General features: G+C 56.4%; 2 protein-coding genes across 2 annotated transcripts; both read right to left on the bottom strand.

Annotated features, from left to right (window-relative positions):
• Positions 1 to 8,398: 8,398 nt before the first annotated feature.
• Positions 8,399 to 19,433, bottom strand: VOLCADRAFT_117002 (uncharacterized protein; the record flags this gene model as incomplete). The annotated part of the gene is made up of 15 exons (XM_002948883.1): positions 8,399 to 8,605; positions 9,233 to 9,598; positions 9,978 to 10,103; positions 10,683 to 11,925; positions 12,703 to 13,245; positions 13,688 to 14,660; positions 14,910 to 15,015; positions 15,542 to 15,916; positions 16,278 to 16,301; positions 16,792 to 16,974; positions 17,272 to 17,434; positions 17,819 to 17,955; positions 18,643 to 18,720; positions 19,114 to 19,286; positions 19,382 to 19,433. The coding sequence occupies 15 exons, from the start codon at positions 19,431 to 19,433 to the stop codon at positions 8,399 to 8,401; spliced, it is 4,749 nt and encodes a 1,582-aa protein (XP_002948929.1).
• Positions 19,434 to 21,543: 2,110 nt separating this feature from the next.
• Positions 21,544 to 27,491, bottom strand: VOLCADRAFT_80444 (uncharacterized protein). The gene is made up of 11 exons (XM_002948882.1): positions 27,305 to 27,491; positions 27,085 to 27,165; positions 26,737 to 26,855; positions 26,293 to 26,418; positions 25,749 to 25,982; positions 24,960 to 25,026; positions 24,136 to 24,190; positions 23,551 to 23,655; positions 23,087 to 23,121; positions 22,504 to 22,629; positions 21,544 to 22,223 (listed from the first exon to the last, which is right to left on the bottom strand). The coding sequence occupies exons 1-11, from the start codon at positions 27,483 to 27,485 to the stop codon at positions 22,024 to 22,026; spliced, it is 1,329 nt and encodes a 442-aa protein (XP_002948928.1). The 5' UTR covers positions 27,486 to 27,491; the 3' UTR covers positions 21,544 to 22,023.
• Between the last annotated feature and the right edge of the window lie 46 nt (positions 27,492 to 27,537).

Raw genomic sequence — 27,537 nt, 5'->3', positions numbered from 1 at the left:
TGCACGCGCCGCCGCCGCCGCCGTCCGCGCCTCTTCATAGTGACGTACTCTGGCTGCGTGGTCACCTCGCGCCCCGGTGGCTGAGGGATCCCCGCAACGACGGTGTTATCGACGTACTGGAAGCGCATGGCCAGGGCGCCGCCGTCGTCCAGAAGAGGCCGCAGCGTCAGGAGCTTACCTTCACGGGGGGAAGGGGAGGGGGGGCCCACCGCGGGGAAATCAAAAACAAGGGGGAGGCGCAGATTAGAAGGCGGACGACAATACATATGTTACATTATTACATTATTACATTATTACATTATTACATTATTTATATATACACATATATTATATATTACATAAAATTGGGACGGGGCGAAACGGGATGAAAAATGTTGTGGCATGGAACGAGACGAGGCAGTGACCAGGTTGTTCTTTTGTACGGCACACACTTGGTCCGTCCTCACGGAACCGCCATTCAGAGTTATCCTCCCGCCCGGGGCCCCTCACATTCTCCCCCACCTCATACAGACATACATACATATACACACACCCTCCCGCCTCCCCCCCCCTCGCAAACAGTTTCCACTGGCGCTCTACAATTATCCCCAACTCATCCCAACGTACCGCCAGGCCGGCTGCCGTACATGCGGTTGCGCAGTACAACTGCCTTAACCAACTGGTGCAACTGCTCGCCTCCAGATATGGGTACGACACGGCCCTCCTGGGATCGCAACGAACTGATCAGCAACGGGTTCGACACGTCCAGCAGGTGCAGTACGACGGACCGCGGCGGCCCCGTTCTGACAGCGGCGGCGGCGGTGCCGTCGCCGTCAGCGAAGCGGCGCTGGAGGCGGTCGCCGCCGTTGCCGTTGCCGTCAACGCTCGGTGCCGTACCCTCCTCTTGGAGCTCCGGAATGATGGCAACCTGGAAGGGAGGTGGCGGCGCCGCTGCCGATGCCGCTGGGGCCCCGGCGGCGGCGGCGCCGCCGTCCTTTGCAGCGCCGGCGGTATCGGTGGCCTCGGCGGCAGGCGGCTTCGCGGCTTCTGCTGCTGCAGCTGCCGTACGATTCTGCTGCGCCTGCCACAGCGCCCGCAGTGTACGAGCCACGCAGACCCCCTCCTGCGGCCACACCGTGAATATCCCCGCAGAGTACCACTGGGGAAGGGCGGGGAGGGGAAGAGGGGGAAAGACGAACCACGAACGAGTGAAGGGGGGAAGGGGGAGGGGGGGAGGGGAGACGAAAAGGAGGAAGAGGCGGAGAAATGCATGAAGGTGAATTTGATGTGTTTGTCACGTTCCTCTTCCGTCCGCGGGAGATAAAAGAGCTTAGGCGGTCTTTCCGTTGGGGCTGGGCAGCAGTCCCTGGCCAGTGTCAGGCCCGGTCAGACAGATAATTGTAACGTTCACACATACACATCAGCGAAGGGGGAAATACGCATGTTCAAAGTTTCCAAACAGCCAAACAACTGCCGCCGCCCCAAGCACCGCTGTCATCATGGCCGCCGCCGGGGGTTGGGGAAGGTCGTGTGTGTGTTTGCGGGGGGGGACGAACCACGAACGAGTGAAAACCCTAAGAGGGCATCACTAACCAGCGGGGTGGGGTGGGGTGGGGAAAGAAGGCGCACGGGATGAGGAGCTAAAAAACACACACACATGGACGAACCTTCCGGAACAGTGGCAACCCGCACACGCTCACGCCCGTTTCTCCCCTCCCCCTACATCCCCCCCAAAACACACACACACACACGCACACACCCCTACCTCGCGACCCATAGCCCCCGCCAAGCCCCCGATGGGGGTGCTCCACTTGACGGTGCCGATGGGGGCACCCAGCAGCGTCCGCCGCTCGCCGCCGCCGCCGCCGGTACCCACCGGCACCAGGTTGGGCGCTCCAGGAATACGGCGCAGCTGCAGACGGGCCGTGAAACGCACGTCGTTGCCGTCACCGTTGGCATTACCGTTGGTGGTGTCGTACTCGCCTTGGGAAGCGGACGCGGCGGCGTCGGGGTATTCCAGGGAGGTTAGGAAAACACCCACGCTGGCTGCGAGCGCGGGACAGGGGAGGGAGGGATGGGGGGGCCGGGTGTTGTACGAACAGGAGCGAAAAATATGGCGAGATGAGAGCAGCATCGCCTGGACATGCAGATACACGATACATGGAAAGAGGCACACCTGCAGAGGTACAAAACCCTAAGTACAAAACACAAGTACACACACGCCGCACATCTCTCTGCGAGGCCCCCTTGCCTTCCCCTCCCCCCGCGCCGCCCTCTTTTTACTTTTCAGGCCCCAACCCGCCCGCACCGACTACCGGCCTACCCATCCCATCACGCCCTTTTACCCTTGCTCTCCAACCAGCTCTCCCGTACGACACGGGCCAACGTTTGTACGGCAAACAGCGCATCCCGGCTATCGAGCAGCAGGTCCACCTCCCTTCGTTCCGCTATGAGGGAGGTGAGCAGCTGCGCTAAGGCGGGTCCGGAGCGCTGAAAAGGGGGAGGGGGTGAGAGAGGAGGCGAGGGGGTAAGACAGGGGTAAAGACAAACCACGTGAACGAGTGAAGCTGATGCCAAGGAGGATATAGACTGACAAGCCGGAAGTATGTAAGTGGCAACTAACTAACCAGTTGCGGCCTTAGCGAGATGGGGGAATCATTTTGGGATAACCATTGAATGTGCAAAAGCATCATATTCCAAAGTCAAAGGAGCGATTAATGGGGGCTGCGGCGTGTGTAGATGAGGTTGTACAATAAAGGACGACGGGGCACCTGCCGCTACGCCAAACAAGGGGTGGGAGGTCCGGAGGAGGAGGTGGTGGTGGTGTGGGGAGGGGAGTTCGGAGAGAAGTACGTCAGGGGAGGGGGAGGGGGTGGGGTGGGTGGGGGTTGGGGGGAGTAATGAATTAAAAAAGGCGGGAAAACGGTCAAAACACAATACACATACACACACGCACACATGCTTTCCAGCACCAGGGTTCACCGCGGATATTCACCCCCAATACCGGAATCAATCAGCTCAGCAGCTAACCTCCATCCATCATCCCCTCCCTCCCAGCAGCAAACACACACAGACACATACACATACACACACACACAACGCAACGCAACGCACCAAAAGCCCACACGCCCCCACCAACATCCCCATTCCACCAGTTTGCCACTTAGGGTGTCGGCAGTCACCAGCCTAGTCACACGGAACCTAGGGAACCTAGTGCAGCCAACAGGGTAGGTGGGCCCCCTGGGGCGGTCTCCCCCCCCCCCGAGGCGTACCGTGGAGACGAAGTCCGACACCGCCACCTCAGGGGTCGGCAGAGCCCTCTTGTAAAAGCTGAACTGCAGTACGGAAGTCTTAGGTACGGCAGAGGCCGCCGCCGCCGCCGTAGGTGCTTCCTCAGCCGCCGCCGCCGGGGCTGTATCTGCAGATGCAGGGGCTGCTGCTGCGGCGGCGGCGGCGGCGATGGCGGCAGTGGCGGCAGAGGTAGCGGCGGCGACGGCGGCGGCGGCGGCAGCTGACGCGTCCACTTCTTGCTCGTCCTCAGCTGCTGGTTTGTCGGCTCCTAACAAGACCGATGGCCGGTCGTCAGAAGAGGGAAAGACGAACATTCAAGAACATTACGATTGGACTTTTGAGGGGGGAAAGGCGAACCACGAACGAGTGAAGCTGCTGCCAGGGCAAGCAGCTTACCAGACGTAGAACTGACCAAGTTTTGAGGAGGGAGGGCGAGGCTTAGAATCGGGCCCAGGGTTTGAAGGCTGTTAGGGGCGACCTCAGGGTTTTCCAGCGCTGAATTTCATTTTGCCTCCCTCCCTTTCAAAAGCCTTCTGCCGGTTTGAATGGTGGTGGTCGTGATGGTGAAGGTGGACTTAACGACCCCAACGATTAATCGTTGCCAACATCAACAGTTCTTCAACCGATAACCAATAAAACCCACGCACCATGGGCGGGCACTCGGAGGTATTCGATGCTGAAGGCCAGGTCCAGCTGCTGCTCAGCGCCGATAGCGCGACGGGCCTGGGCAGCGGCCTGCAGCGCCACCAGCGCCGCCGATGGCCCGGCGGCACGGACGGCAACGGAGCTGGAGCGCAACAGCTCGCGGGTGAGAGTCCGGGCAATGACGTCTGGCTTTGACCTGCATGACATATGTATACATTACATTACATTACATATGTATACAAAAGCGCCCGGTCGGACGGTGTACGGCGGGTCGTGTGCGGCGGGAACGGGGGTAAGAAGAAGATATAGAGATACTTAAGCGGGCATGGGAAAAGGGGCGGAGGAGGAGGAGGAGGAAGAGGAGGAGGGGGGAAAGGGGTAGAGAGAGGTAAGGCGGACAGGGAAGGGGGCTGAAGATGAATATACACAAAAAAGCACAAAAAAGCCGGCCACCCCCACCCCCGGCCCCCACCCCCCTGTCCGAACTTCGACAGCATCTCCCACCGTTACCATCACGACCCCGGAAGCTCAGTCGGCTTGGGGGGGAGAGCGGAGAGGGAGAGGGCTGCTGGGGTTTTGAGACGCGTCGTCGTGGCTGATTTGGGTTTGACGCTTGTGGAGACAAAACGCACCCACATCGACCCACATCGAAATGACCCAGATGAATCTGGATCCAGAGTCGTACAAAGCTGATTCCAATCGCCATCGAAGAAGAGCCACATCGACCCACATCGACCCAAATAGGAATGGCGCCACTCGCAACGCCGCCCCGACACATACCCAACGCAATCTCTGTCTCACTGCCTCTCTCTGTCTCTGACTGCCATTGCATTTTCCCCTCCCCTTCCACCCCCTCACGTCCCACACCTTCACACGACACAGACTACCCCAAACACCCACTCCACCTCCCCTCCTAAGGACTTCTGCTGCCCTCGCAGCGTTTGCATGTGAGCCAACCGATTACGAACCAACCTCCCCATCCTCTCCTCCTCCTCGTCCTTCCATTCGGCTCAACATCATCCTTCCCCACCAGGACGACCAGGGGGACTCACTTTGCGCCGACGCGGATCGTAACCTCGGGCTCGGGCTTCTGGAAGGCAGGTACCGCTACCAGCGCGAGCTCTAACACTCGGGGGCCGTCCTGTTTTGACTGTTGCCGCCTCCGCGGTTGCTGCGGCTGCTGCTGCTGGTCCTGATCTTCGTTTACTAACGAGTCTTCCTTAGTGCTTGTCGTCGCTGGATCCTCAGGTTTGACCAGGCGAGTGGAAGGGAAAAAAAGCAGCGTGTGGTTCTCATCGCGCAGCGTTCTGGAAAGCGGTCGCAGGCCCTTGAAGGCAGCAGAGAAATCTACTGGCGTTGGGTTCATAGTCAGGCCCACAGCTTCACCCTTAAGCAGCAGTCGGGAGCGCTCTTCAACGAACGCGCGATCGAGGGCCTTGGGCTGCTGCCGCGAGCTGATGTCCTTGCCATTCCTGTCGTCTGCCCCTTCCTTGTTATCTTTCCGCTGATTAGAGCGTTTGGATTGTTTGCTGTTGAGGGAGGTTGCATCAACGTTTACTGGTGCAGCTGTCTTGGGTGGCGTTTCCTTCTGGGTTGCATCATCCACGGCTGCTGCATCAGCAGCCACCACGGCAGTGCGAGTAATGGATCGAGCGTGTCGCCGTTGAAAGATTGTTGTCCTCACTGATGGCGCATGAACGGCAACGCCCACAGGTACACCTCTTGTGGCGATGTTGCGGCCAGCCACGCTCATCGTGCCATGCATCTTCAAATTGGGTGCTGAGTAGGGTGAGTCAATCGGAAGTCTAACCAATTGAATCCAACAGCTTCAATGCTAACCTTCAGGTATAAAAAAGTCACTTGCACCAGCAAGCCTTGCACGTCTCCGTGAACTGGACCAAGATCCACCCACAAGTTAACCTAAATAGAACGATCACAGCAGGACATTGTTAAGCAGCCTATGTTACTCTCCCACATCCGGGAACAGTACGGCGTTACCCTATAAGTTTCTAGCTTTTTAGAGATGAAGCTCTGCTCACTTGGCTGTCATGCGTAATTACTTAGGATTTTGATATACATATTTGATGTTAACAATACTGAGAGGCGTCGACTGGTATTTACAATAGATAAGTGTATGCTGGGATATACAGCTGTCTGCCGGGATGCCAACGTCATGTTTGGATTTCCACAGTCCTGCGGTTATCTTTCGGCGAATATGGTGGCATGCATGGTCTGAAGAGTAGGCCCGGGGGAAAGATATTGAGAACTCTATTGTTGCAATTGGTAACATTCCCACCAAGCATTTCCCGCCAAATGCTGAAAAACATGAAGCGAGTTGACGGGAAACAAACTCTGTTACGTTGCGGCGTGTCGAAGCCGCAAGCTGCTATGCCTGCGGGGGTGCCAAACATTGCGCACGACAAGATTGCCCTTAGAAAGGAGGAAAGCAAATCCAAGCAATCCACAAAACCGCAACATGATTGGCAAGACCGTCCCCAAACCACATGCGCAATAAACCATGTTGTTTACGTTGCATGATGCCTTGGCCTGCTGAACAAGACCGTCCCGTACATGATGCCTTGGCCTGTTGATCACCGACTCTGCGTATACAACAATTACGCCGGCGTCTTCTGCTTTGTGTATCTTTACCCGTGCTTTTTTAGCATATCCATACGTGGTTTTGGCAGGGCTGTTAGTACTCATGTATCCGACAAGCAGGGTGCCCGTTTGTTAGGAGCAACAGGAACAACGAGCACGTCCAACAAGGCGTACCTTAGCTCTTCGTGCAGCGAAATAGTTTATGCAGTAGACGCGTAGGAAGGAACTGTTTCTGCCTAAGATAGCGCTCAAGTTTTGAAGTGCAATCACCTGTCGTATGGAGGTGGGTTGTGGGGACCGCAGTTTTAACTTCCAGGTCGTTGAACGACCACGCGACGCGCATGGGCGGTCCGCGCATTGTCGAGCTGCAACGCACGTTCCTGAAGCATCTCTCTAGGTTAGGGAGGATACCGGACAATCTGGCATTGTTTAGGAGCTTGGTCACTAGCCCTCCACCTTAACTGGGCCTCACTTGTTTACCTTTTTTGAAACAGGGTTACCTTTGCGAAGGGGACTGTGTTTCATGCGAGCTTGCGTTAAGTAAGCTGGGTTAGTTGGGCGTAAGGCCCGAAGGAATAGACTTCTTAACATTCCTCGTGCCTAGTGACCTTCTGATATAGTTCATGAGCACGGGTGACGTCTGCATCCACGGCCTCATTATCGCTTTGGCCCAATAAGTAACGGCAATGTATCCGTGCAGCACGCGACAAACTCTACACGGGGACACGTCATCGAATAGCCATGCAATCTGTACCTTTTATGAGGATGATGTATCCATCCACAGCTTCACAACGGCCATCTGCTGCAGCTGTGCTACCAATCGCACACCAGTCTTGTATCTTGCCCAACCTACGATGGACAATGCACATTGACCAAGCATTCTGCCCTCCTGGATGGGACCTTGCCACCGACTATATTGATTGTTGCTATATTGATTGTTTCATATTCTCCTGCCTCATACCCTCAGCACTAGCGACGTTGAGTAGAAGAACAGTAGAAAAAAGACAAGCCTGAATGGGCGCGCCCCACGAGGATTGTACACGACCGCTGCGCCCTTTGCCACTCTATGCGCTGTCGAGCCATTCCGCTTTGTTGGTACGCAGCCTGGTATTGCTGCACGGTGCACACTCACATATACAATATGCCAGCAAATAGCCACGAGCTGCCGGCCCAAGCCCTCTTCTCCATTCATACCTCCTATTATGCTCTTTTAGCTATAGCAGGGAGTAACGATGAGCAGCGTGCAGGAAGAACCTAGGCCAGGACTGCGCAATGCGCCTTCTGAGCGACGTGACAGAATGAGAAAACATAACACCGATAAGCTGTCACACTGTTATTCCAAGCCGCTCACAGCAACTATTTTCCACACCTTGTCGTTCCAGTGTGCATGCGAATTGTGTCTTCTTTTGCCAAAAAATAATGTCGCCAAGCCCATGTTGCCCACACTACCAGCCTCAGCCCGCCCCCTTTTTTCATTCCCGCCCCCGGAAGGTGCTGCCTTGTTCTTCGCAGCGTTACGTTAAGTTGTTGCACCTACACGTCTAACTACAAACACGACCGCAAGCAACACATAATGACCACTGCTACAAAATGACAAATCCGAGTAGAAGCCCCATGCCGTCGTTTTCAGTAGTCTCTTCCCACGGTCTAGTGAGAATTTCTCAAAAATGCCGTAGCCAAACGCACGTCACCACCACTGCTGCACGCTGACATCCTGCAATGGCGCCTTTCGAATAGGCGCCGATCAAATGCCGGGTTGGCTAGCGGCGGGCCCCCCAACCGGCCAAACCTATGCAAAAGTATTAAGGTCATATCTCATATGCTAGCGGTGACCCGTACTATTGCTAGCGATATAATGTACGCACATGAAGCACGTGACAGCCTTTCAGGCTGCCGCGCCACCTGCCAAGGCATCCGGTAGCGGCTTAGCCGCCGCCGCCGCCACTGCTGCTGCTGCTGGCACGGGGCCGGCCAGCTTGGAAGCGTTGACGAAAAAGAACAGGTAGCCCTGCTTTGAGGCGTCCTCCCGAATGCGGTCGAAATCCACGTGGCTCACTACCGCGTCGTTGTGCTCGTACCACATGTGGGTCGGCTGGAGGGAAAACATAGAACACGAGGCGGATGCGGGCGGATTGACGGTGGTGTTTAGTCGAGCTATTCTCCCATAGAAAGCCGGATGGTGATAAATGCTCACCCTCCGGCGCGGCATAAATGGTAATAGCGAACGTCTCCAAAAAATGACACATGGCACAGGCAAGTTCGTATCATCGGATGTACGGCGGACTGCAGTTCGCCATTACTCTTAAGCCTGAGGACCGTCAGGCCTTTAAGGACGTCTGTATCGGCTTGCGTCCTCGTTGAAAGGGAGCATGTTGGAATGTCCCCATGTCCGCTCAATCCACCCACAGTCAACGTGCAGTTGTGCGCATAGCCCCAATTATCTTTCACACTTAGTGGGCCTTTGACCAACTATTAATGGCCTGTGCTTATACATACATACATACAGGCTGAGGCTCAAGCACATGCGGTTGCCTTGCCTTCCCAATCTTAAGGCGGTCGTGTGGGTGGGCAAGGACTGCTGCACACACGCTATCGACTGGCACGCCCGTGTTGCACCACAAAAGTTAAACGGCAACCAGCTTTCAACCGGCATCTAAACGTCCGCTCCTTCCTTGCAAATTGTATTCAGTCCTGCCATATCAGCTCCCCACTTTCCTACCTGCCCCGACGCGCCGCCGGCGGTGCTGCGCACCAACACATCCGCCACATAGTGCCCTGAGAACGGCGTAAGACCTTTGTGCCGTACGACGCCCTGCAGGCGGTAGCGCGCCATCAGGCTCAGTGGCACGCTCGCGACCGCCTGGCCTGGATCGCCCTTGCTCTGAAGGCGCCGCTGCTGTTGTTGCGACTCATGGGTCGTCGTCTGGACGCCCTCCATTGCCGCCACCGTCGAGCGGGACCTGCCAGCTGCTGCTGTGCGTGACCCAGCAGCCGCCACGTTGCCGCTTCCACCGTCCTTGCCCTCCTCGTCGCCGTCATCATCGTCAGTGCCCTCTTCGTAATCGCTGTCGGGTACGAGGAGGACCTGATGGTGCAAAGAAGGGTTAGGTGGCGAGGGCAAGATTATACTACAGCACGCAAAGCCCAAGTACAGCTTCCTGGCAATTGGCCATTGGACGTGCGCTTTGCACCGACGAAGAACGTAAAGGCGCGAGGATGCCAAAGGCGTAAGCAAGGTGCAACAACAGCACTGACCACAACACGGCACGGCACGGCGAGACGAAAAACGGATCCAGCACACGAAGTCCAACTCAACTCTCTGTAAGAGAATGAAGAGAACAAAGGCTGAAGGTATGTCCACACCGAAGCCGTTACTGGCGTCAGGACAGAACTAACAACAACGATCCGGAACACAAATCCTGGCTGCCCATGCGATATGTTCGCAACTCGGCAAGCAGTTGTACCTTGGGCCTGTCCGGTAGAGGCTCCACATCGTTCCCTTCAACGCCGTCCATGCCCTCGAGGTCCATCACCTCATGCGGCACCGCGTCGCCAACAGCGTCCCCAATCGCATTGTTCTGCGGGTGTACCTGCGGGCAGAGCCGGGCCTTTTAATCCCCGGCGCTGTGCGACAGCGCACTCAGGGAAACGCCCAAAGCAGAGAGCCGCTGTGGAGGGGACAGCAACCCGGGGCACGAAAACATGCACGGAGCAAAAAGCCACATCACAGACACAGGACAAGGAACGGGAACACGTACTGAAGATAGGTGGCATGTGGGAACGGGCACCTAGGTGTAACACTAGGAGGGTGTGAAGGGGGTTAGCTCCGGTCCCATTCGTGGTATGCGTGCCGAGAGTCATCTCCAGGTTTTCCCCGTCGTTAACAGCATGCTTCCAAGGCCTAACCAGCCATGCAGCACGCCGTTCGAGTAGTCTAGGATCCTGCCTCGCGTCCCTGGTCCATGCGCATCTACAGGAGAGTTGTCCCGTTAACGTCCATGTCCACCTTCACCCGTGACTTTGGTTCAAACTTCGAGCTTTCAGCTCCATCCTGAAGCTAGGGCCCCCCCACCTTCGTGGTGCTGACCCGTACTGATCCCCAGCTCATGCTTCCAACTCGCGGGCCCCACCCTCCCCTCCCAAGCTAATCGCAATTGGGCCGCGCTTACATCCTGAAGGCTCAGCATGATGGCCTTGGCCAGGTCCTGATCGTCATCATCGCCGCCTGTCAGATCCAGGGGGTCCTCGCGCCGGGAGCCAGCACCCGCCAGCCCCAGCGCAGCGCCCACCGGAGCCCCCGTCGTCACGGCTGCGGAGCCTGGCAGCGCAAACCCGAACTTGAACTGATCCGCACTGGTGCCCGTTGCGTCGTGCGCAGTGGCGCCGGCGCTGCTGCGGCGCTGAGCGGATGCCGGTCGTCGCGCCGTGGTGGCGGCGGCAGCGCCCGTGGCTGTGTGACCCGCCGTTTCCAGGCCGGCTGCGGCCATTAGCGCGTCAATCCCGCCGCTGCGACAACCGTCTTCCTCGCTGCCGCCGAGGCCAGCGGTGGTGCTAACCGTCGCTGAGCGCCGCCGAAGAGGTGGCGGCAACGGGTTGTTGATGGCCTCAGAAGCCCCGATCGTGGCGGCTGCGGCACCGTCACCGACGCCGCCACGCGGGGGCGTTTTACAGCCGCCGTCCAGCACCGCATCCCGGGCCGCCGGCTCCGTTGCTACTGCTGCCGCCGGGCCCCCAGCGTCGCCAGGATTGGGAAGATCGGGCAGGGCCATCATGTGAGCCCACGCCACCTCCGTTCTTGACCTCTTGTGTGCCATGGCTGCGTTTGCGCCATGCGATGTCCCTCTATCGTTGCTGTGGAGCTGAAACTTCCGCTCCTCCTCTTCAGCTTCAAACGTCGCCAGGCTCAACCGCTTCGCCTTTTCCAATTCCTCGTCCTCCTCCGCCATCTCGACATCCGCGGGCGCTTCGTCCCGCTTGCCTGTGGCGCCCGCTCCGGAGGTATCCCCAAAGCCGCCGCTTTTGCCAGCTGCTAAACACTTCTTACCGCCGCCGCCGCCACCACCGGACACGGGCGATAATGCCGTCGTACCATCGTCGTCATCGTCTACGCTGTACGCGACAGGCAGACCGCCGTGCACGCGGCCCTCAGTTCCGAAACCACTGCCGGCCCGGTGGCGTTGGTGCCGCTGCGGCGGAACGGCCGGTGATTCCGCGACGTCAAGCACATCCACCGGGTCAAGGAGTTTGGCCATGCGCCGCTTGCGGGCGCGCCGCCGTTCCAGGCGCTTAGCTTGGGGCGTCGGGCCCTCTTCCGAGCTGTCGGGCAAGGGCAGTCCTGCGGAGCCGTCGGTGTCGTTGCCGTCGTTCTTGCCGCCGCTTGCGCCCGACAGCGCAGGCCCCGCACTGGCGGTCCTGAAGGGCGCATCGACGGGAGATAACGCATCGGATTTCTGACGCGTGCGAGTCTAAGCAAAGAAAGCCAAAGTCTTCTGCTACCATATCGCAGTTACGAACGAGGAGGTTTTGGAGGACGGTACTGGTGCGGTTGGCGTGGGGATAGAAGCTGCAGGTGGTCAAGAGAGAAGGTACTTTCCTAATTCGTTTGCGTTCGAGTTCGTTTCGGTTATATCGGGTAGTGGTAGTGGACTGCTGCGCCATTGCGAGGGGCCCACCCACGTTTGCGGTATAGGTCTGCTTCGGTGATCCTCCCTGGCTCTGACCATGGCAGCAATGTTTATTACCCCTCTGGATTCAGGTTTAGGGTTTTTAGGACGTAGCCATGTGTAACTAGCTACGTAGATCTTTACAGAAAACTCGTTGGATAAGGGATTAAGAGAAACAACCGAAAAAAGGCAGGTAACGAGCGGAAATGCAGTTGGTGTAATCAACTGCCGACAGCATACGTAAGCTAGGGACGCCACGACGCCAACGGAGCGCACACAGAAGCAATAACAGGCCCGAAACGAGGGGCCGTGGAATGTAGAATACTGGAGTCAGACACATGTCGCGCAGAAGCCTTGGCAGCAATTGGATCACCTAGGATAAGTCAAGGGGCGTGGACAGCCATTCTGCACTCTCATCAATTTTCAAGCTCGTATGCAACACGACGCCCTCACTCATCCAAGCACACAGTTACATTCTCAAGATAGCCAGCCATTCGGAAGCCCATTCACTCAGCTAGCCACTCACCTGCCAGCGTCACGAGGTTGTCCTCCATCTCCCCCTCCTCCGTGACTGGCACCACAGCATCCCTGACTTTCGTCTTGGAGCTCAATCATGGAGTCCTCGTTGTCGCATCCCTCCTCTTCGCATATCCCAACATCCTGTTTGGCTCTTCTGCAGGCGCCCCTGCTGCTGCCGCCGCCGCCACCACCACCGCCTGCGCTATCGCCGCTGGTGCAGACGCGGCCAGGGTGGGCCGTGGCTGCGGCCGTCGGTAGCGACAGGTCCAGGACCGTCGCCGCGCCGCGCCTGGATGCCGTAGGGCCGGAGCCCGCAGCCGCGCCGGTGGCAGTGATAGCAGCCGTAGCCGTAGCTCCATGCTCAACCCGAGCCATGGAGCCTTGACGAGCACCTACGTCGCCACTGCCGCTGCCACCGCTGCCAGCGGCTTCACCCGCGACTTCCTCCGCCAGGCTCATCTGCAGCGCCAATTGAAACTGCTCCTCTTCGGTCATTTCCTCTAGTCGCTGTGCCGTCACCGTTGCAGGCCGTGACCCCTCCGTGGAGCGCCTGACGGGATGCCATGACGACGGGACGACGGAATATGGCACGTGACCATGCCTGTTTTAACGATTCATGTGTGCATGTGTGTGTGTGTGGTTTCTTAAAGCATTTGCAAAAACGCAGAGCAAGGTATCCGTATTAGTGTGGCCTCAAGATTTCAATGCATCAAAGATGGACGGCTTTTCCTGAGCCAAATACTCAAAACGATTGCAAGGAGTTATCGCACCGCTTGGTGGTGACACCAGCAGGTGGGAAGTGATTCATGCATTGTCGACGAGCAATGGCGGCGGCAGGATTACCCCGGCTTTCCTTCCCACGGCTATTCAGTCATAGTCCGGTCACAAGCCGAGCATGGTCATGACCAAGATTGTAGTTCAGGATTACGGGATACAGAATACCGAGCCTTGCTTGCCTGCCCGAGGGCCCGGTGGTCGTGCTGTCCACACACATTCGCTTAAACGGCCTGGCAAGAGCTTCCCCGTTAGCCTGACGAACGCCGTTGGCGGGGGCCCCCTGGCCATCGGACATGCAGGCCTCCGCCGCCACCGCCTCTGTCGCCGACCCCGTTCCAAAAAACGAGCCAGTGCCCATCGGTCGCGGTGCCTTACGTTCCGAGCACGCTGCTGCGCTTCCGCCACCGCCGCCACCACGTCCGGTGCTGCCAGGCGGCGGGCCCGCCGGACCAAACCGGTCGTTGCCCGTATGGCTGCTCAGGCCGCCGCCCAAGGAGGCAGCCATGGGTGTCGTCAACTGGCAAGTCAATTTCCCTAGTCCCCCGTCCTTTCCCCCCGACCGCATCAGAGCCTGCGGCGTGCTCCCATGACCAGCCTCGGGCTTCCTTGCAGCCGCGCCGCCTGGCCCAGCTCCCTGCGCTTCTTGTGCCGGCGTCAGCCCAGCGGCGCCGCCGCCAGCCGCTCCCATCTGTGAGCGCCCTTTCCCCTGTGCGGCTTGCCGCCCAAGCGAGCATGCAGCGCCTGTGCCAGCACCACAGCCGCCGTACGGTGTCGGCGCTCCATCGCCGCCATCCGCTTGGGCACCCGTGCTCAGGGCACTCGTCCCGCATTCACTATCCGGCGCGCGTAGCCTGAGGCCCCCTGGGGTCATCGCCTTGGAGCCGCCGAATATGGATCGCCGCAGGCTTTCCCTTGGCGGCAGCGCGGACCCCTGCTGCTGCACCGTGCGCTCCTGCAGAGCGGAAGCGTTGGGCTGCATAAAGGAGGGGCTGGGGCAAGTGGAGCCGGCCCCCGCAGTGTCCAATGTACATCCCGTCACTGCGCCAGGGGCCCTGCCCACAGTAGCGGCACCGCTGGCACCAGCTGCTGCCCCTGCCGCTGGCGCCGCGCGGCCCCCAGACAGTGCTGCAGGACTTACTCCCGCCGCCGCGCCGCCCTCATCACTATCGCCGCCAGTCTTCCGCTCCACTGTACGTGTGCAGGCGCAAGGGATGCGGAGCAATGGCATAGCATGCAAGGAATGATACGGTAGTTTTGGCGTAAGAAAGGGGGCCACCGAACCTATCACCGACCATATAATACCAGCCGTTTGTATCCAGCCTAACAGCCACGCCCTGTCAACCCTAGCGCAGCCTATTAGGCCTAGTTCCTTAAGCCTAAGCACTGCTGCAGTAACCCACAGCCGCAGCCACAGCCGCACCCACGACTCAGGCTTACATGTCCCCAGTGACAGCGCCTCCAGCAGGTGTGCGTGTGCGCATGCCTCGGCGTCACAGTGGCGCGCTAGGTCCAGCCCCGCCGTCACCTTGACTACCGTGTGGACCTGTAGGTGAGGGAATTAAGCCGACCGGGAGAACCGCAAGGAAGATGCAAGGATAGATAAAGAATGCAAGACATGAAGGGCGGAAATCCAGATTGTAAACCCGACATATTGCAGGGAAGCGCCCATACGGTCCTTAAAGACAGCTGCGCCCTAAAAGGCTGCGGAGCGCCATTTAGCAATGCGCAACATCACCGCCATGATGCACCTTGCTTGACCTCTTACAACCGAACATGGAGGATCGTGGCCGCACGAGCACCGTGGCCATGCCTTGCCTGACTTCACCACATCACCCGGACCTCCCTTACACATGGGCTCCCTAACTGACATGCTTTTATTGTATACATGGTGTGGAATTCAGGTCGACTCGTCCTCGCTACATACCGTTGCATGTTTCGGCCAATACGTCATATAGCTTGGACAAATATTTAAGGATTCTTTCCTCGTGCCCCCACGCCATCCTCTACCTAGTGCAGGTAAACCTGAGTTGCTGTCAACGCAGCGCATAGCGAAAAAGCGCGTCAAGTACCTTGGCATAAAGGTACGGCGCCGGTGGCGTCGAACCGCGGGTGCCGCCGCCGGCTGCCGCCGCCGGCTGCGGTGCGCTGGGAGCACCCTCCGCAGCCCCTGCAGGCTCACCAGCACCCGCAGAGCCCTCGCGGCAAGGCGTTCCTGGCACGTTGATAACGTTCGCCGGTGGGGCTGTCGTACCCTCCGCCTCATCCTCCAAGAGGTTTGCTGCACGCGAACCCGATGCAGCAGCATCCCCGCCTACTGTTGTTCCCTGCCGCAGCGGAGCCGGCGGTAGCGCTTGCTGCTGCTGCTGTTGGGTTTGCTGCTGCGGCACCGACATAAAGCGCTTGATGTGCACCACTAGAACCCGCGGGAGCCGCCAGAAGTGGTGCTGCACGGTGTGGGGCACGGGCGCCGAAGGCGAGCACCCGTCGCAATTTTTGTCGATGTTCTCGTCCTGCACCGCATACACAACATCACCAAGGGAGAAGCGAGCTCGTAACAAAGAAAACATAGCCGACACTTAATGCACTGCTTCCACCCCGGACACAGGCCCGCATGCACCTTCCCTGCCTTAACCTTCGCCAGCCTTTTGACTCTGAAAGGGCCAATGCCCTGACCAGCTTATCCGTCGTTTCTTACTAGTTCCTACCAGAGGCGCACGAGTGATGCCACACCAAAGCTGCACTTGCGAGAGCAGCAGGACCGCAGGAAAGCCCGAAAGCCACATTCGCTCCTTCGGCCATGCTTACCTTCAGGTATTCGGAGAACAGATCCTGAAGCGCCAATTGGTCAAAGGCGGTTTCCAACCAGGCCCCAGGTGGGAGCAGGGTTGTGTGCGTGTGTGTTGTAATAGGGGCAGTGGAGAGGAATTTTAGCGCGGTAGGGTGAAGGTAACGATGGCTTGAGCGCAGCATCATTCCACAAGGACAAACATACATGTGTCTTCGCGAATGCAAAAGCCTTGGTGATGCGTCGCCACGCGGCAGGATTAGGAAAGTCAAGGCAACAACGCGCTCTCAATACAATACACCGGACATGGCGTCCCCATTCCGGGCGGATAGCTTGCAACTTGACACTATAACTGGCATAGCGCGCCAAGAGCAAGGCTACCCATATGCAATCCTTTATCTTGAAGATGCTGCGCCACAGCAGACGCATGAACGTCCCCATGGTACTCCCGCAAGCACGAAAGCACCAAATACGTGTCCACACCCCACAATCGGCAGCTCTCTCTCTTTCCTATATCCGCAGCCAGCGCCCCACCTGCAGGTTCACAGCCCCTTGCGAAGGCAGCTGCAAACTCAGGCAACTGAACGGCTCCTTGGCTCGTGTGCAGCGTCCGCAGGCGGCGCAGGTCCATGTGTGCATGAGGCTGCCGCTTAGGTTTCGTGCAGTGGGACAGCGCGTCTTCGAGAACGGCATTCGGCGACGGTCAAATGCAGCGGCCTGGTGGGAGGAGATTCAGCCAGGAAAAACCGACCCAGTTCCAGACAAATCCAGATGGACGACGTGGTAACAGCAGTTCCTGAGTGTCCTTGCAAACTCCCATGCATCCCCGAAAAATTCCCCTTGTCTTGCAGATGAATCAACGCCTGTCCCGCTCCCCTGGTCGTCGGCCCAAAGCACGGGACCCCCTACGCTTCTCGTTCTCCTGACGATGATCCCTCAGCGCGTCTTCCTTTCTTCCTGCTTCTTTCCTACCTCATTTAAGAGTTGAAACATTAGCGATTAGCGCCCCCTCACCTCGGCCGCCAGCACCTCGCTCTGCAGCTCCTCCAACAGCTCCACCAGGAACTCGTGGGCGTCTTGCTGAGAGAAGCTTCGCCAGCGGCTACTGCGGCGGCCCATGGCGCTCCGGAGCTCTGAAGGCTCCACGGCGGGCTTCAAGCTCTCGAACGTCGGGCGCCTGTATGCATGCCAGGCAGCGCGCAGAGTGAACAGGGACATGACGAGGCAGCGGTTGGGGCCCCCCGGGTGTCATAAACCCCCCGGGTAAACCATGTGCTGAGCCCTCCCTCCTAAGCGACAAAGGGGCGACAACCGTTACGCTGAAGCACTGTGACGCGATGAATTGACTCGGTTAAAATGGCTTTATTAGGCTGCATAGCCCCGGTTTGCGTGCGCAAATAACTATTGGGGCCTCATCCACAAGCGAACCCAAATGTAAAAGCAACATGATAGGAACGCACTAGCTACGAATACTCATTTGCCAACCAAAACTAATGCGCTCAGCCTCGTTAAAAGGCACAGGCATCGAACGTAGCTTTGGCCCCACGTACACGCAACTTACGCTTGCGTTGCCGTTTGCAGCTTGTCGGCGGTGGCCCGAAGCGCCGCCCACACGCCTGCTGCCGGCAGGTGCTGGGCCAAGCTCAGCAGGGAGGGGTCCCTGAGATCCCCTGTGAAGGTGGCCATGTTCATCAGGACCTGTTGGAGTGGAACCCCCAAGGGAAGATGGCAGTGTGAATAGAACGCAATTGACGATAGACGCTAGGGGACGAGGATGGTATTTAGCTTGTTGCGTAACCAACATGCCAATTCTGTTAGGCTGCAATCAGCACGCAGAGACATGGCCGGCCGCGTCGCATGGCTTTTGGGGACGCCCAATGCCGTCCTTGGGTCAGACTGAATGTAACACGGCAGGCGAAGTCAAGGATGTGGGTCGATCACAGACCTGGACGCATCGTCAAAGCTGCAGGACACGGGCTGTCCAACGATCAGGCTCCGAGCCAGTCCACGTTACGATCTGGGTCAGGATTGTTTCCCACGCCTCCGTCCTCGAAAACATGTCCAGCACGAATGTGATCAGCGTGGTAATTTGAACCCGACGCGCTCCGTCCTACTATGTTCCCTATGTGCTCAACCCATAGTGAACGCCTCTCTAACTAATAATACGCGCAGCAGCAGCAATCCACCCCCACGCACGCGAATCCCCATCCAACAGTCCCTCCAAAGCCAAGCCCCAGGCTTTGTTTCCCTAACCCCTTGAACAGCTGGACAGGAACACGCTTCCACCGTTACCAATTTCACTCCAGAGCGGACTTCCTCTATAACGACCCTTTTAAAACGCGGTCATCGTGGGCTGCACAGCCAGGCACATCCGTTCTCTCGCACCTGGACCACTGAATTAAGGTAGCAGGTGTTACCAAGGTTGACCATACCCGCCGGGACCAAGCGTGCAGCTTGCAGTTTCTGCGGGAGAGCAAAATACAGCACGAGCCTGGGTGCGCAACCATATTGCACAGCGCGTAAATCCCGCTGGCCACACGGTGCCAGGCGGCGGCGGCTCGACAGCAACGCGAGTGCACTTTTTGGAAGAAAGAAAGAATACGCAGCGCTCGAAAGCTCAGAGTTCAGCTGGCATATCAAACAACGAAGGCAAGGGAACCTGGGTGATGCGTCTGGGCGAATTATCCGGGCGGTTCCCTAGTGTTAGTGCTAATCGTGATTGGGCAACCTGCGACACGTGTTTGCTATCCCAAAAAGGACCCTCCCTAGGAAGACATATCATCATGGCAAATACCGTGCAGGATCCTCCCTTCCGGTGTATAGGCAACGGCGCTTTCTGTCGATCAGATCCCGCACCTTGTGCTCCTGGGAAAAAAGCATGGGAAGCTGGGTCTGCTTCTTGGCTTCGCTCCCGCCCAACACGAGCCGCTTGCCAACGGTCACGCCGATTCCCTTGCTAGACGGTTTGGCGGGATTGCTGTTCTCGTCTTCCTCGTCGTCATCCTCTAACGCGTACGGATCAGGTGCGCCTGCGGGCCAACGTCGACGTTTGTGTATGCGTCAGATCCAAGACTCTAGTTATGGTGCAGCTAGGGCTGAACGCAAATTACGGTTGCTTCCTCACCACGTGCTGCGTTGCCATCCCGGTTGCCTCCAGCGCCGTCTCGCCTTGGCATGGTGGGGACCGCGGGACTTGCAGGAGGCACAAGCACCGGGAAGGGCAGGACCGAATTGACCTGACCTGTATTGCGATATGCTGGATTCACGCCAGTTCCTGGGAGGGCACATAGACGGGAGCTTCGATACGTGAAACCGTCATCACGTTGGGATAGTCGAACGAGCACTTCAACTGATACGTGAAAACGTACCAGCAGATTTCCTGCATATGTTCTTCTCATTATGCGCAGCTAGAAGACGGCGTCCATGGCCTGTATCGGGGAGGTTCCTTGCTCAGGACAAGGTTGTTCACAACTTAACCAGCCTGTGAGCTACATGCGTCCCAAGAAAATAAAGATAATTTATTATGAGCTCAGGAAATAGAACAACAAGACATCACTCTCGCTGGTTTCTTGCATGCATGCTGCGGGTGCTGCGCAAATTGGAGCTGTCGGTTGGAGGACTACTTACTCCTTGAACCCCCTGCCGAAATTCTTTGCAGCTGGTCGACCATAATAAAGCAACTGAGTCGTCGGACAAGAAGATGCAAGTGCTGTCACGTCTTCGCGCGCGCTAACCAACCTAGTCCAGCAGGAGTCCCCTAAGTATGCTGGTCATTAGCTACACGCAACGAGTAGTAAAACATAGCATTATGATGCAATCTGCAAGGACTGGGATGCGGGCTAGAGCGTCGCCAAAGCAAACGTATTCGCTCATGGTGTCTCCAGACGCAAGGCGCATGGAATCAGCAACACCGCAAGGCAACCTTTATCCATCATGTATGTGTGGCACAATCACGTACTTGCCTTGTTGTGACAAATGACTCTAATATGGATACATGGTACCATTATGCTCCGTCGCATTGGTACGGTGACAAGGGTTACCAGACCCGCTGCAGAGTACTGATTGCAGCCTTTGCCTCCTAGAACACCATCAGGCCCGTAGTCAAGGGTAAGGAGATATGGCGCAGATAATAAGCAATTTCAGCAGCAAGCCTATCAGAGGCACATGGACGTCAGGAACATACCACAAAGCAGGCTTGCTGGAATCCCCCCTAGTCATTTCCACGGTTTTGGCTGTTTAACGAAGCAAAGAAGAGCTGAACCATTGAAGGTTGTGTTTTGGCCAAGTTCATGCCAGCTATGCCAACAACAGCAATTTATAATCAGAACGCGCGGGCCAGCTTTCCAAATAGCTGCTACTTCTACTTCCACGTCGATGGAAAATTGAGAGCTGAGACCGCCAGTCTTGATGAGTGCGGTGCGCAAGACACCGCTACAATGTGGACCACAACATGCTTGAGCGCCACCATGCCCCTTGGAGCAAACATCCGCTCCTCTCTGTCAAACCTTCAACAAACCCCAATGGACAGGCCAGTGCAGGACATCATGAGCATCAGGGCCGCCGTGTTGGTGTTGGGCGCACGAGGTCAACAGGAATCTGTCAGGGCATTCAACGCATTTAGCAGTAGAAAGAGGGCCTATAGACACCCCACCGTCCCTTTCCATCGGAATATCGTTATGGTGGTGATCATCGTTATGGTTGATATGGGAATAACGAATAATTCCCATCACCATCGCATTAGCATTGTCCAGTCCTACGTCTGCCGTGTGTGTGGACGGGGATGCCTTGCAGGTCGGCACGATACCATGCACGCCTCAACTGCCCTAGGATCAACCAACTGTACTACCAACTGTACTGTACTGTTGATCCTCTACCGCCCCGCATACGATCGCCCCTGCTGTGCTAGGGGATTCTGTGAAAAATGAATCAAGCGCCGGCAGATGGTGGTCTCCGCTCAAATCGCACTTAGATGAACTGCCAAATATTTTTATTGATATGCAAAGTGCGGACACTCGGCAGCACAGCAACATGTGTGCTGTATACCGTTTATTATGCGAGTCGAGCCACCGCAGGTTCATGACTTGCTGTGCCGTTACAATAAACTTTCCAAGCGAACTCAGTCGGTGCAATCTGCGCCGGGTCCTGCAAGGGGCCCCGGTAAAATGGGATGGGAGTACGAGAAACCCACAGCAACACCACGACAGCGCGACAGGTCATAACGGCATAACCTCCCCCTCCCAACCTGGCGAGTTGGCGGCAGCACGGTCCTTTTTTCTTTCCTTTTTTCACGATTTTCCTTTTCTCCCCCCTCCCACACACACCTGTTTTGTTACATCATCTCCGCCCGTCCGCAGTTTAGGTCACATATGTTGTTGTTACATGGTCGTGGGTGCGTTCCCCGTACCTGCAAACCACCCTAATACGAGCCGAGGGCTCAAGGGCTGCCAGATCGCCTATAAGCACCATCCTACCTCGCACCCAGGTCACATACATACCATTTGCTGCGTCACGCAAGTCCCCTCCAATAGTGGTCAAGAGAGAAAATGGAATTATAACATAGCATACTACTGTATTCGGCTCACACCATGCCATAAACTTAAGCACGTTCACACATACATACATGCATGCAAACAATTTTTTAACTTGCATACGCATCAGCGGTAGCACACCGAGCGCCACACACAAGCACGAGTGCCGCCACGACCTCCCCATCAGCAGCCTAACTAGGCTCAAGACGGAACAGGAGCTTCACAGCTTATCCTGCAGTCACAGCTTGGCCTTGAGCTGCGCCACAACCGCAGCGCCGCTGCCGGCAGCCGCTCCCAGGCCGCCCTCCTCCGTCGGAATCGTCAGCCGTCCCGCCACCGCCGCCTTAAGTACCGCAGCATCGTCTGCTGAGCCGCCCTCCAAGAACGCTCCCACCAGCTTACCACCGGCCCCCAGCCACAAACAGCCAAAGCACTTGGCTGCGAGAGGACACAAGGAAATTAGCACATGACGGGAATCATACGTGGCGGATATCCATGTACATATAGATAAATGGATAGTTGGTTAGATAGATGGTTAGATAGATAGATAGATAGATAGCACCGTACTTGCCACGGCCACACATACAGACACACACACACACACACACACACGCATCCGCGCACCAGCATGACGTCAATTGTCCCTGCACCTTGGGAGTCCCTCCCTCCCTCGCCCCCATCCCAAAGATGATTGCCAATGTTTTTTTGAAGTCCTCACCCTCCGGCATGTCGCCAAAGTGCACTGCGGTAGCGTCCGCCGGAGCCTCGCCATAAAACACCCACGACAATGCAAACACGCGGCTATAGAAGAACGGCAGGTAGTCGTACGGCGGCGGCGAAAGACCTGCAAAACACGATAGGATAGGATAAGATAAGAAAGTGGGAGAGCGCCTGGTCGAGTTACCTCGAATGTTTCTCACTTCACGGGGACTGAAAAGAAAGTCTCTTCTCCAGCTCGGATTTAGCGATAATAGGAAACCAAACCCCACCACCCAGTACGGCGTCTTTCGGCCACACGCTCCGGTGTGTCATACAGCAGCAAACCTCTCTGTGCGCCGCGCCCGTGCCTATTTCTCTAATGCCACTTACCCCCCACATCTCCTGCCTGGCCCCAGCCACGAAATGCACATGGAACAGAAAACTAAACCCTTCAGGAAAAGCTCGTAAACTGGAACTGCTACTATTGCTGCAATTATTATCACAACATGGATTAGCGGGAATTTTTCGAATACAGCTTTCCTGTAAAGGAACAATAACAAATACGTAATTGGTGCGGGAACCCCGGGGGCTCTGGAACCCACCCAAAATGGCCTTGGCCGCCTGAGCTGCGCTCAACCTAGAGTCGTCGTGACGATAGGAAACAGGGGGAAGGGCATCATAAATGGCAAGGAAAGAAGAAATGAGCTGCCGGCGTCCAAAGCCCAAAAGAGGGAGGGCAGGGAAGGAGGTCGGGAACGTGGTGGGAATGGAGCTGGTGTTCAGAAAATGGCGACGGGTACCCGAGAGCGTTTACGGACAGAGGCCGTGTGGGGGGAGGGGGCTTAGGGTTTGTTTCTAACTGTTTCCACACACACATCCCGGGAGAAGTCACTTGGGGCGGATCATCACGGGTACATATGTACGACACATCCTAGCTATCACCCTAGCTAACACGGAATCCCAAAACCAGCACCCATGCAAACCGGCAACTCCCACCCCACCCTACCCCATCCCAGACACTCACAACCTGCCAGACTTAGAAGGACCACACGGGCCCAATACACACCTGCAGTGCGTCACATGCTCCTGACGAGCGTACGACACCTCCCCTGATGCCACCGAGGTAAGCGGGAAGGCCGCCACGTCACCCACTGCATACACGTCCGGCACGCTGCGGGACGCCCCGCACGACGGCGGCGGCAGAGCAGGGAGCGGGAGGCGGATGGGGGGGTTACATTACATGCAAAGGTCAACGTAACAACTGCCGCAGTACAGAGCATTGACGAGTGAGAGGGAGGCCTCCATGCAGGGGGCCAAATGCAACACCTGAGGACCAGCTCTGAACCCAACACATCCCCTTTCCCGCATCCCCCTCCATCCCCCTCCATCCCCCTCCACTCCCCTCCATCCCCCTCCATCCCCCTCCACTCCCCTCCATCCCCCTCCATCCCCCAACACTCCACTCCATCCCCCTCCATCCCCCAACACTCCACTCCATCCCCCTCCATCCCCCAACATTCCACTCCATCCCCCTCCATCCCCCAACACTCCACTCCATCCCCCTCCATCCCCCAACACTCCACTCCATCCCCCTCCATCCCCCAACACTCCACTCCATCCCCCTCCATCCCGCGGTCCGCCCTCACCATACCTGGTGGCCATCTGTCCATCCACCTTAATGCCACCTGCAGCAATCTCCAACTGACCTGCAACCACCACCGCAACCGCGCGAAGGGACCCATGAATCACGTATAGCCCTTTTCAGTGCCATCCAATGCCCACCACTGTACAGCGACTACCCAATGTGTCTCAGCGCGTGCATGTAGGGTTATGTATGTATGTATGTATGTATGTATGTATGTATGTATGTATGTATGTATGTATGTATGTATGTATGTATGTATGTATGTATGTATGTATGTATGTATGTATGTATGTATGTATGTATATATGTGTGTACGTGCTTCGAAACCACCTAGCGGGTCCTGACACTCTCCGTTAGGCACATGCACAGCTCAATTCCACAAGACGTGTATACATGCACACGAACATACGGAGGGATGGACAGGTGCAAATACCCTCTCTGGTTTGATCTGGAGACACTCCGGCAAAGTGCGGCTTGGATTAGATTCCTGGGTAGACTACCGACATTGCCGGCAGCGTGAGCTTCTGGCTAGCTGCTGAGATGTGGGGTTGAGTTCATAAACTGAAATTCACACGCTGGATCGGTGGCGATTGCTGAAACCCTCTGTCTCTTCGGATGTTCGGGTGACATAATGATGAGCGCTTTTCTCGATGGCAGGATGGGAACCGCCTTGGACTTGCAGTTCGTACGGCGCAGTACAATGTGGTAATGATGGATGGTGCTGTATGGTGTTCTATTCTATAAGTATAACAATCAAAATATGTGTAATTGGTCCGGAAGCCTCTCACTCTGTACCAACAACAACAACATATTCGCACTCACTCACGTACCCTGGAACAGCTCCACATTGGGTCGGGCTCCCACACCCACCACCACCAGGCCCGCATCCAGGCTCTGCTGCGAACCCGAGGCGTCCGTGAACCTCACGCACGATACCTGCGTCGGATAGTTGGTGGTAGTTAGTTATTGGCAGTTGGTTGCGGTTAGTTGGTGGCAGTTCGGTTGGCAGTTAGGATGGCAGTGTTGGTGCAGGAAATAGGACATAGTTAGGATAGGTAAAAAGGAGACAGCTGCTGTTGTCGAAAGATTTCATAAAGAAAACGGTGTGTTGTACAAGAGATGCGCGTGAGAGACGGCAGGGATGAGACACCAGTACAGCCAGGGGACTGCAGGAAGGTCCCATGTTGCGCAATGTTTTGGTCCTTCCTCCCCACTTCCACCCAACCCCCTCCTCCCTTGCCACCCCTCATCCACATACGTTAAAAAGACATGCATTAGGGGCTGTCAACTCACACACTCAACTACATACGTTTCCTCACCCACCCATCCAACAACCTACCCAACCGAGTTGGTGTTTTGGACTTTAGCGGCGGATTACATTTCTTCAATTTTGATTTGTTATTAATTGTTTTCGATTGTTTTCATTTTTTATTTTTTCATTTTTTAAGTCATTTTAAAGTTATTTTTCCATTTTTGCATGTTTTCATTTTTTATTTTTCCGTTTTCAATTTTTCATTTTCTAATTTGGTCACCTTTCATTTCTTGCATTTTGTTTGCATTTTGCATCATATACTTCTACCGACCCACTCTCTCGCCCAGTCACCCACCTACCCAGCTACACCACACCTCCAGCTCACCTTGCCATCGACACCATCAAAGCCGGTCACTTTTGCTCCCTTAACCATCTTGATGCCCTTGGCGTCGTACAGCCGTTCGTACACGGCCGCCAGCTGCGGCGTGAGCAGGCGGCTGAGGATTCTGTCCTCTGGAAACACCATTGTCACACTGAGGCCGCTGGACGACAGGCCTGCTGCCACCTCCATTCCGATATAGCCACCGCCAATCACCACAGCCTGCGGCAGGTGGGGGCTAATGTAATATATCGTGGTGCACTGGTCAACGGGGCCGGAGCGATAAGTTAACAAGGAGATGGCGAGGAAGAAAACAAGGCGAGTCAGAAGGTGATGGCCGAGCAAAGGAAGATGGGCGAAGTATGAGAAGCATGAGGCGTATCAGAAGCGGGTAGTGTGCGATATTATACAAGATGGAAGGCAAGGTCCGGGAATGCGGGCAATGACGGGGTAGGCCGGTTTGCGGTTTTTCAAGGCTTCCCCAACTTTTGGGCTTATTGAATCTCCCTGCTGTAAACCCCCGGCGGCTCACCTTGCCGCCGGCCTCCTTGGTCGCCGCCACAGCCGCCACCAGCACATCGCCGTCCTTCACGTCCCGTAGATAGAAGAGGCCGCCCAGGTCAGCTCCAGGAACTCCGAATTCAGTCAGCCGTGTCGGCTGGGGTTCGTTTCCGTAGAGCCAAACGTAGAGCCAACGCGGAGAAGCAAAGGGAGGGTAAGTAAAGAACTAAACAAGGTAATGGAAGATAGAAAAGTGAGAGAGGAACGGAGAAAGCGAGATTCAGAGAAGGCAGGGGAGAAGGAGAAAAACATTGTAGGTGAGCATGTGCCTGGTGCACTTTATAGCTCCAAAGATAGCAACAGCAACCCCTCCCCAACCCCGTGGGCGCATTTCCGCGAATAGCTATTAAAAGTGGCCCCTGGGGCTTCTAGGGCCCTTTAATCTCTTTTCCAAAATTCATTCGTCATGCCGTACCCTGGCTCCGGTACCGATAATGAGCTTCTCGTACGATAGCACCTCGCCGCTCGCCAATGTGAGAGCCTTGTTGGCCAAATCCGCTTTGACGACCCTGCTGTTGGTCAGGTAGGTAATGCCTGCGGGTTTGAGAGCATAAATGCACATGTGTGAAAGTTTTCATGCACGAAAAGACTGGCGTTTGGTTGCGCAACAGGGGTTTATGACCGGACTAGAGTATGGGAGTGGAGAACCGGACATAGGTTGGGGAAAGTTGCGCCAGATGACCACGTGGTGTCATATACACCACATGACACTTCGCATGAACGTGTTCTGTGGACTGACATTTGGCCAACACAAATTTCTTACCCTTTTCGGAGTACCACTCCGGGGCCTGACGCTCTCCGCCACCCCCAACGCAGGTGTGGAATCCCGGCAGGCGTGCAGCACCTGTCGCGGATCCGTCGTGTACAAGTAACAGGACCTCATAAAGATTTGACCTGAATTACTTGCTGAAACCGATAGGAAATCGTTTACACGACGTGCCGTGAGGACATAGGGTGAGATCACAGGGTTTATAACGTCAGACACCATCGCCCAAACTCACCCAGCAGGTACCCCTTTGAAAGAGCAGGTCTTTCATAAGCGACATATGGCTCCTCCGTAATAATCGCAAGCTCTCCCGCTTTGAGGCAATTCTCTACGAATGCGCGAGCTGCATAACCGGCTGCATTGCCACCTCCCAAGAAGATGATCTTATAGCTCGACATGGCAAAAAAACTTGGGCTCACAGAAACAGCTTGGTTTTCCAGCTGGAAGGTA

This window comes from Volvox carteri, assembly GCF_000143455.1.
Source record: "Volvox carteri f. nagariensis unplaced genomic scaffold VOLCAscaffold_12, whole genome shotgun sequence".
Classification (NCBI taxonomy): Eukaryota; Viridiplantae; Chlorophyta; class Chlorophyceae; order Chlamydomonadales; family Volvocaceae; genus Volvox; species Volvox carteri.
This window is presented reverse-complemented; position numbering and strand designations above follow the sequence as displayed.

What these genes read in the sequence shown, in the direction of transcription:
- VOLCADRAFT_80444 (XM_002948882.1), bottom strand. Translation starts at nt 27,485, where the DNA reads ATGTCGAGCTATAAGATCATCTTCTTGGGAGGTGGCAATGCAGCCGGT. An exon ending in TTATCGGTACCGGAGCCAGG is followed by an intron (nt 26,419 to 26,736) that starts GTACGGCATGAC and finishes AACGAACCCCAG; the next exon opens with CCGACACGGCTGACTGAATT. An exon ending in GAGCATGTGACGCACTGCAG is followed by an intron (nt 23,122 to 23,550) that starts GTGTGTATTGGG and finishes CGACGACTCTAG; the next exon opens with GTTGAGCGCAGCTCAGGCGG.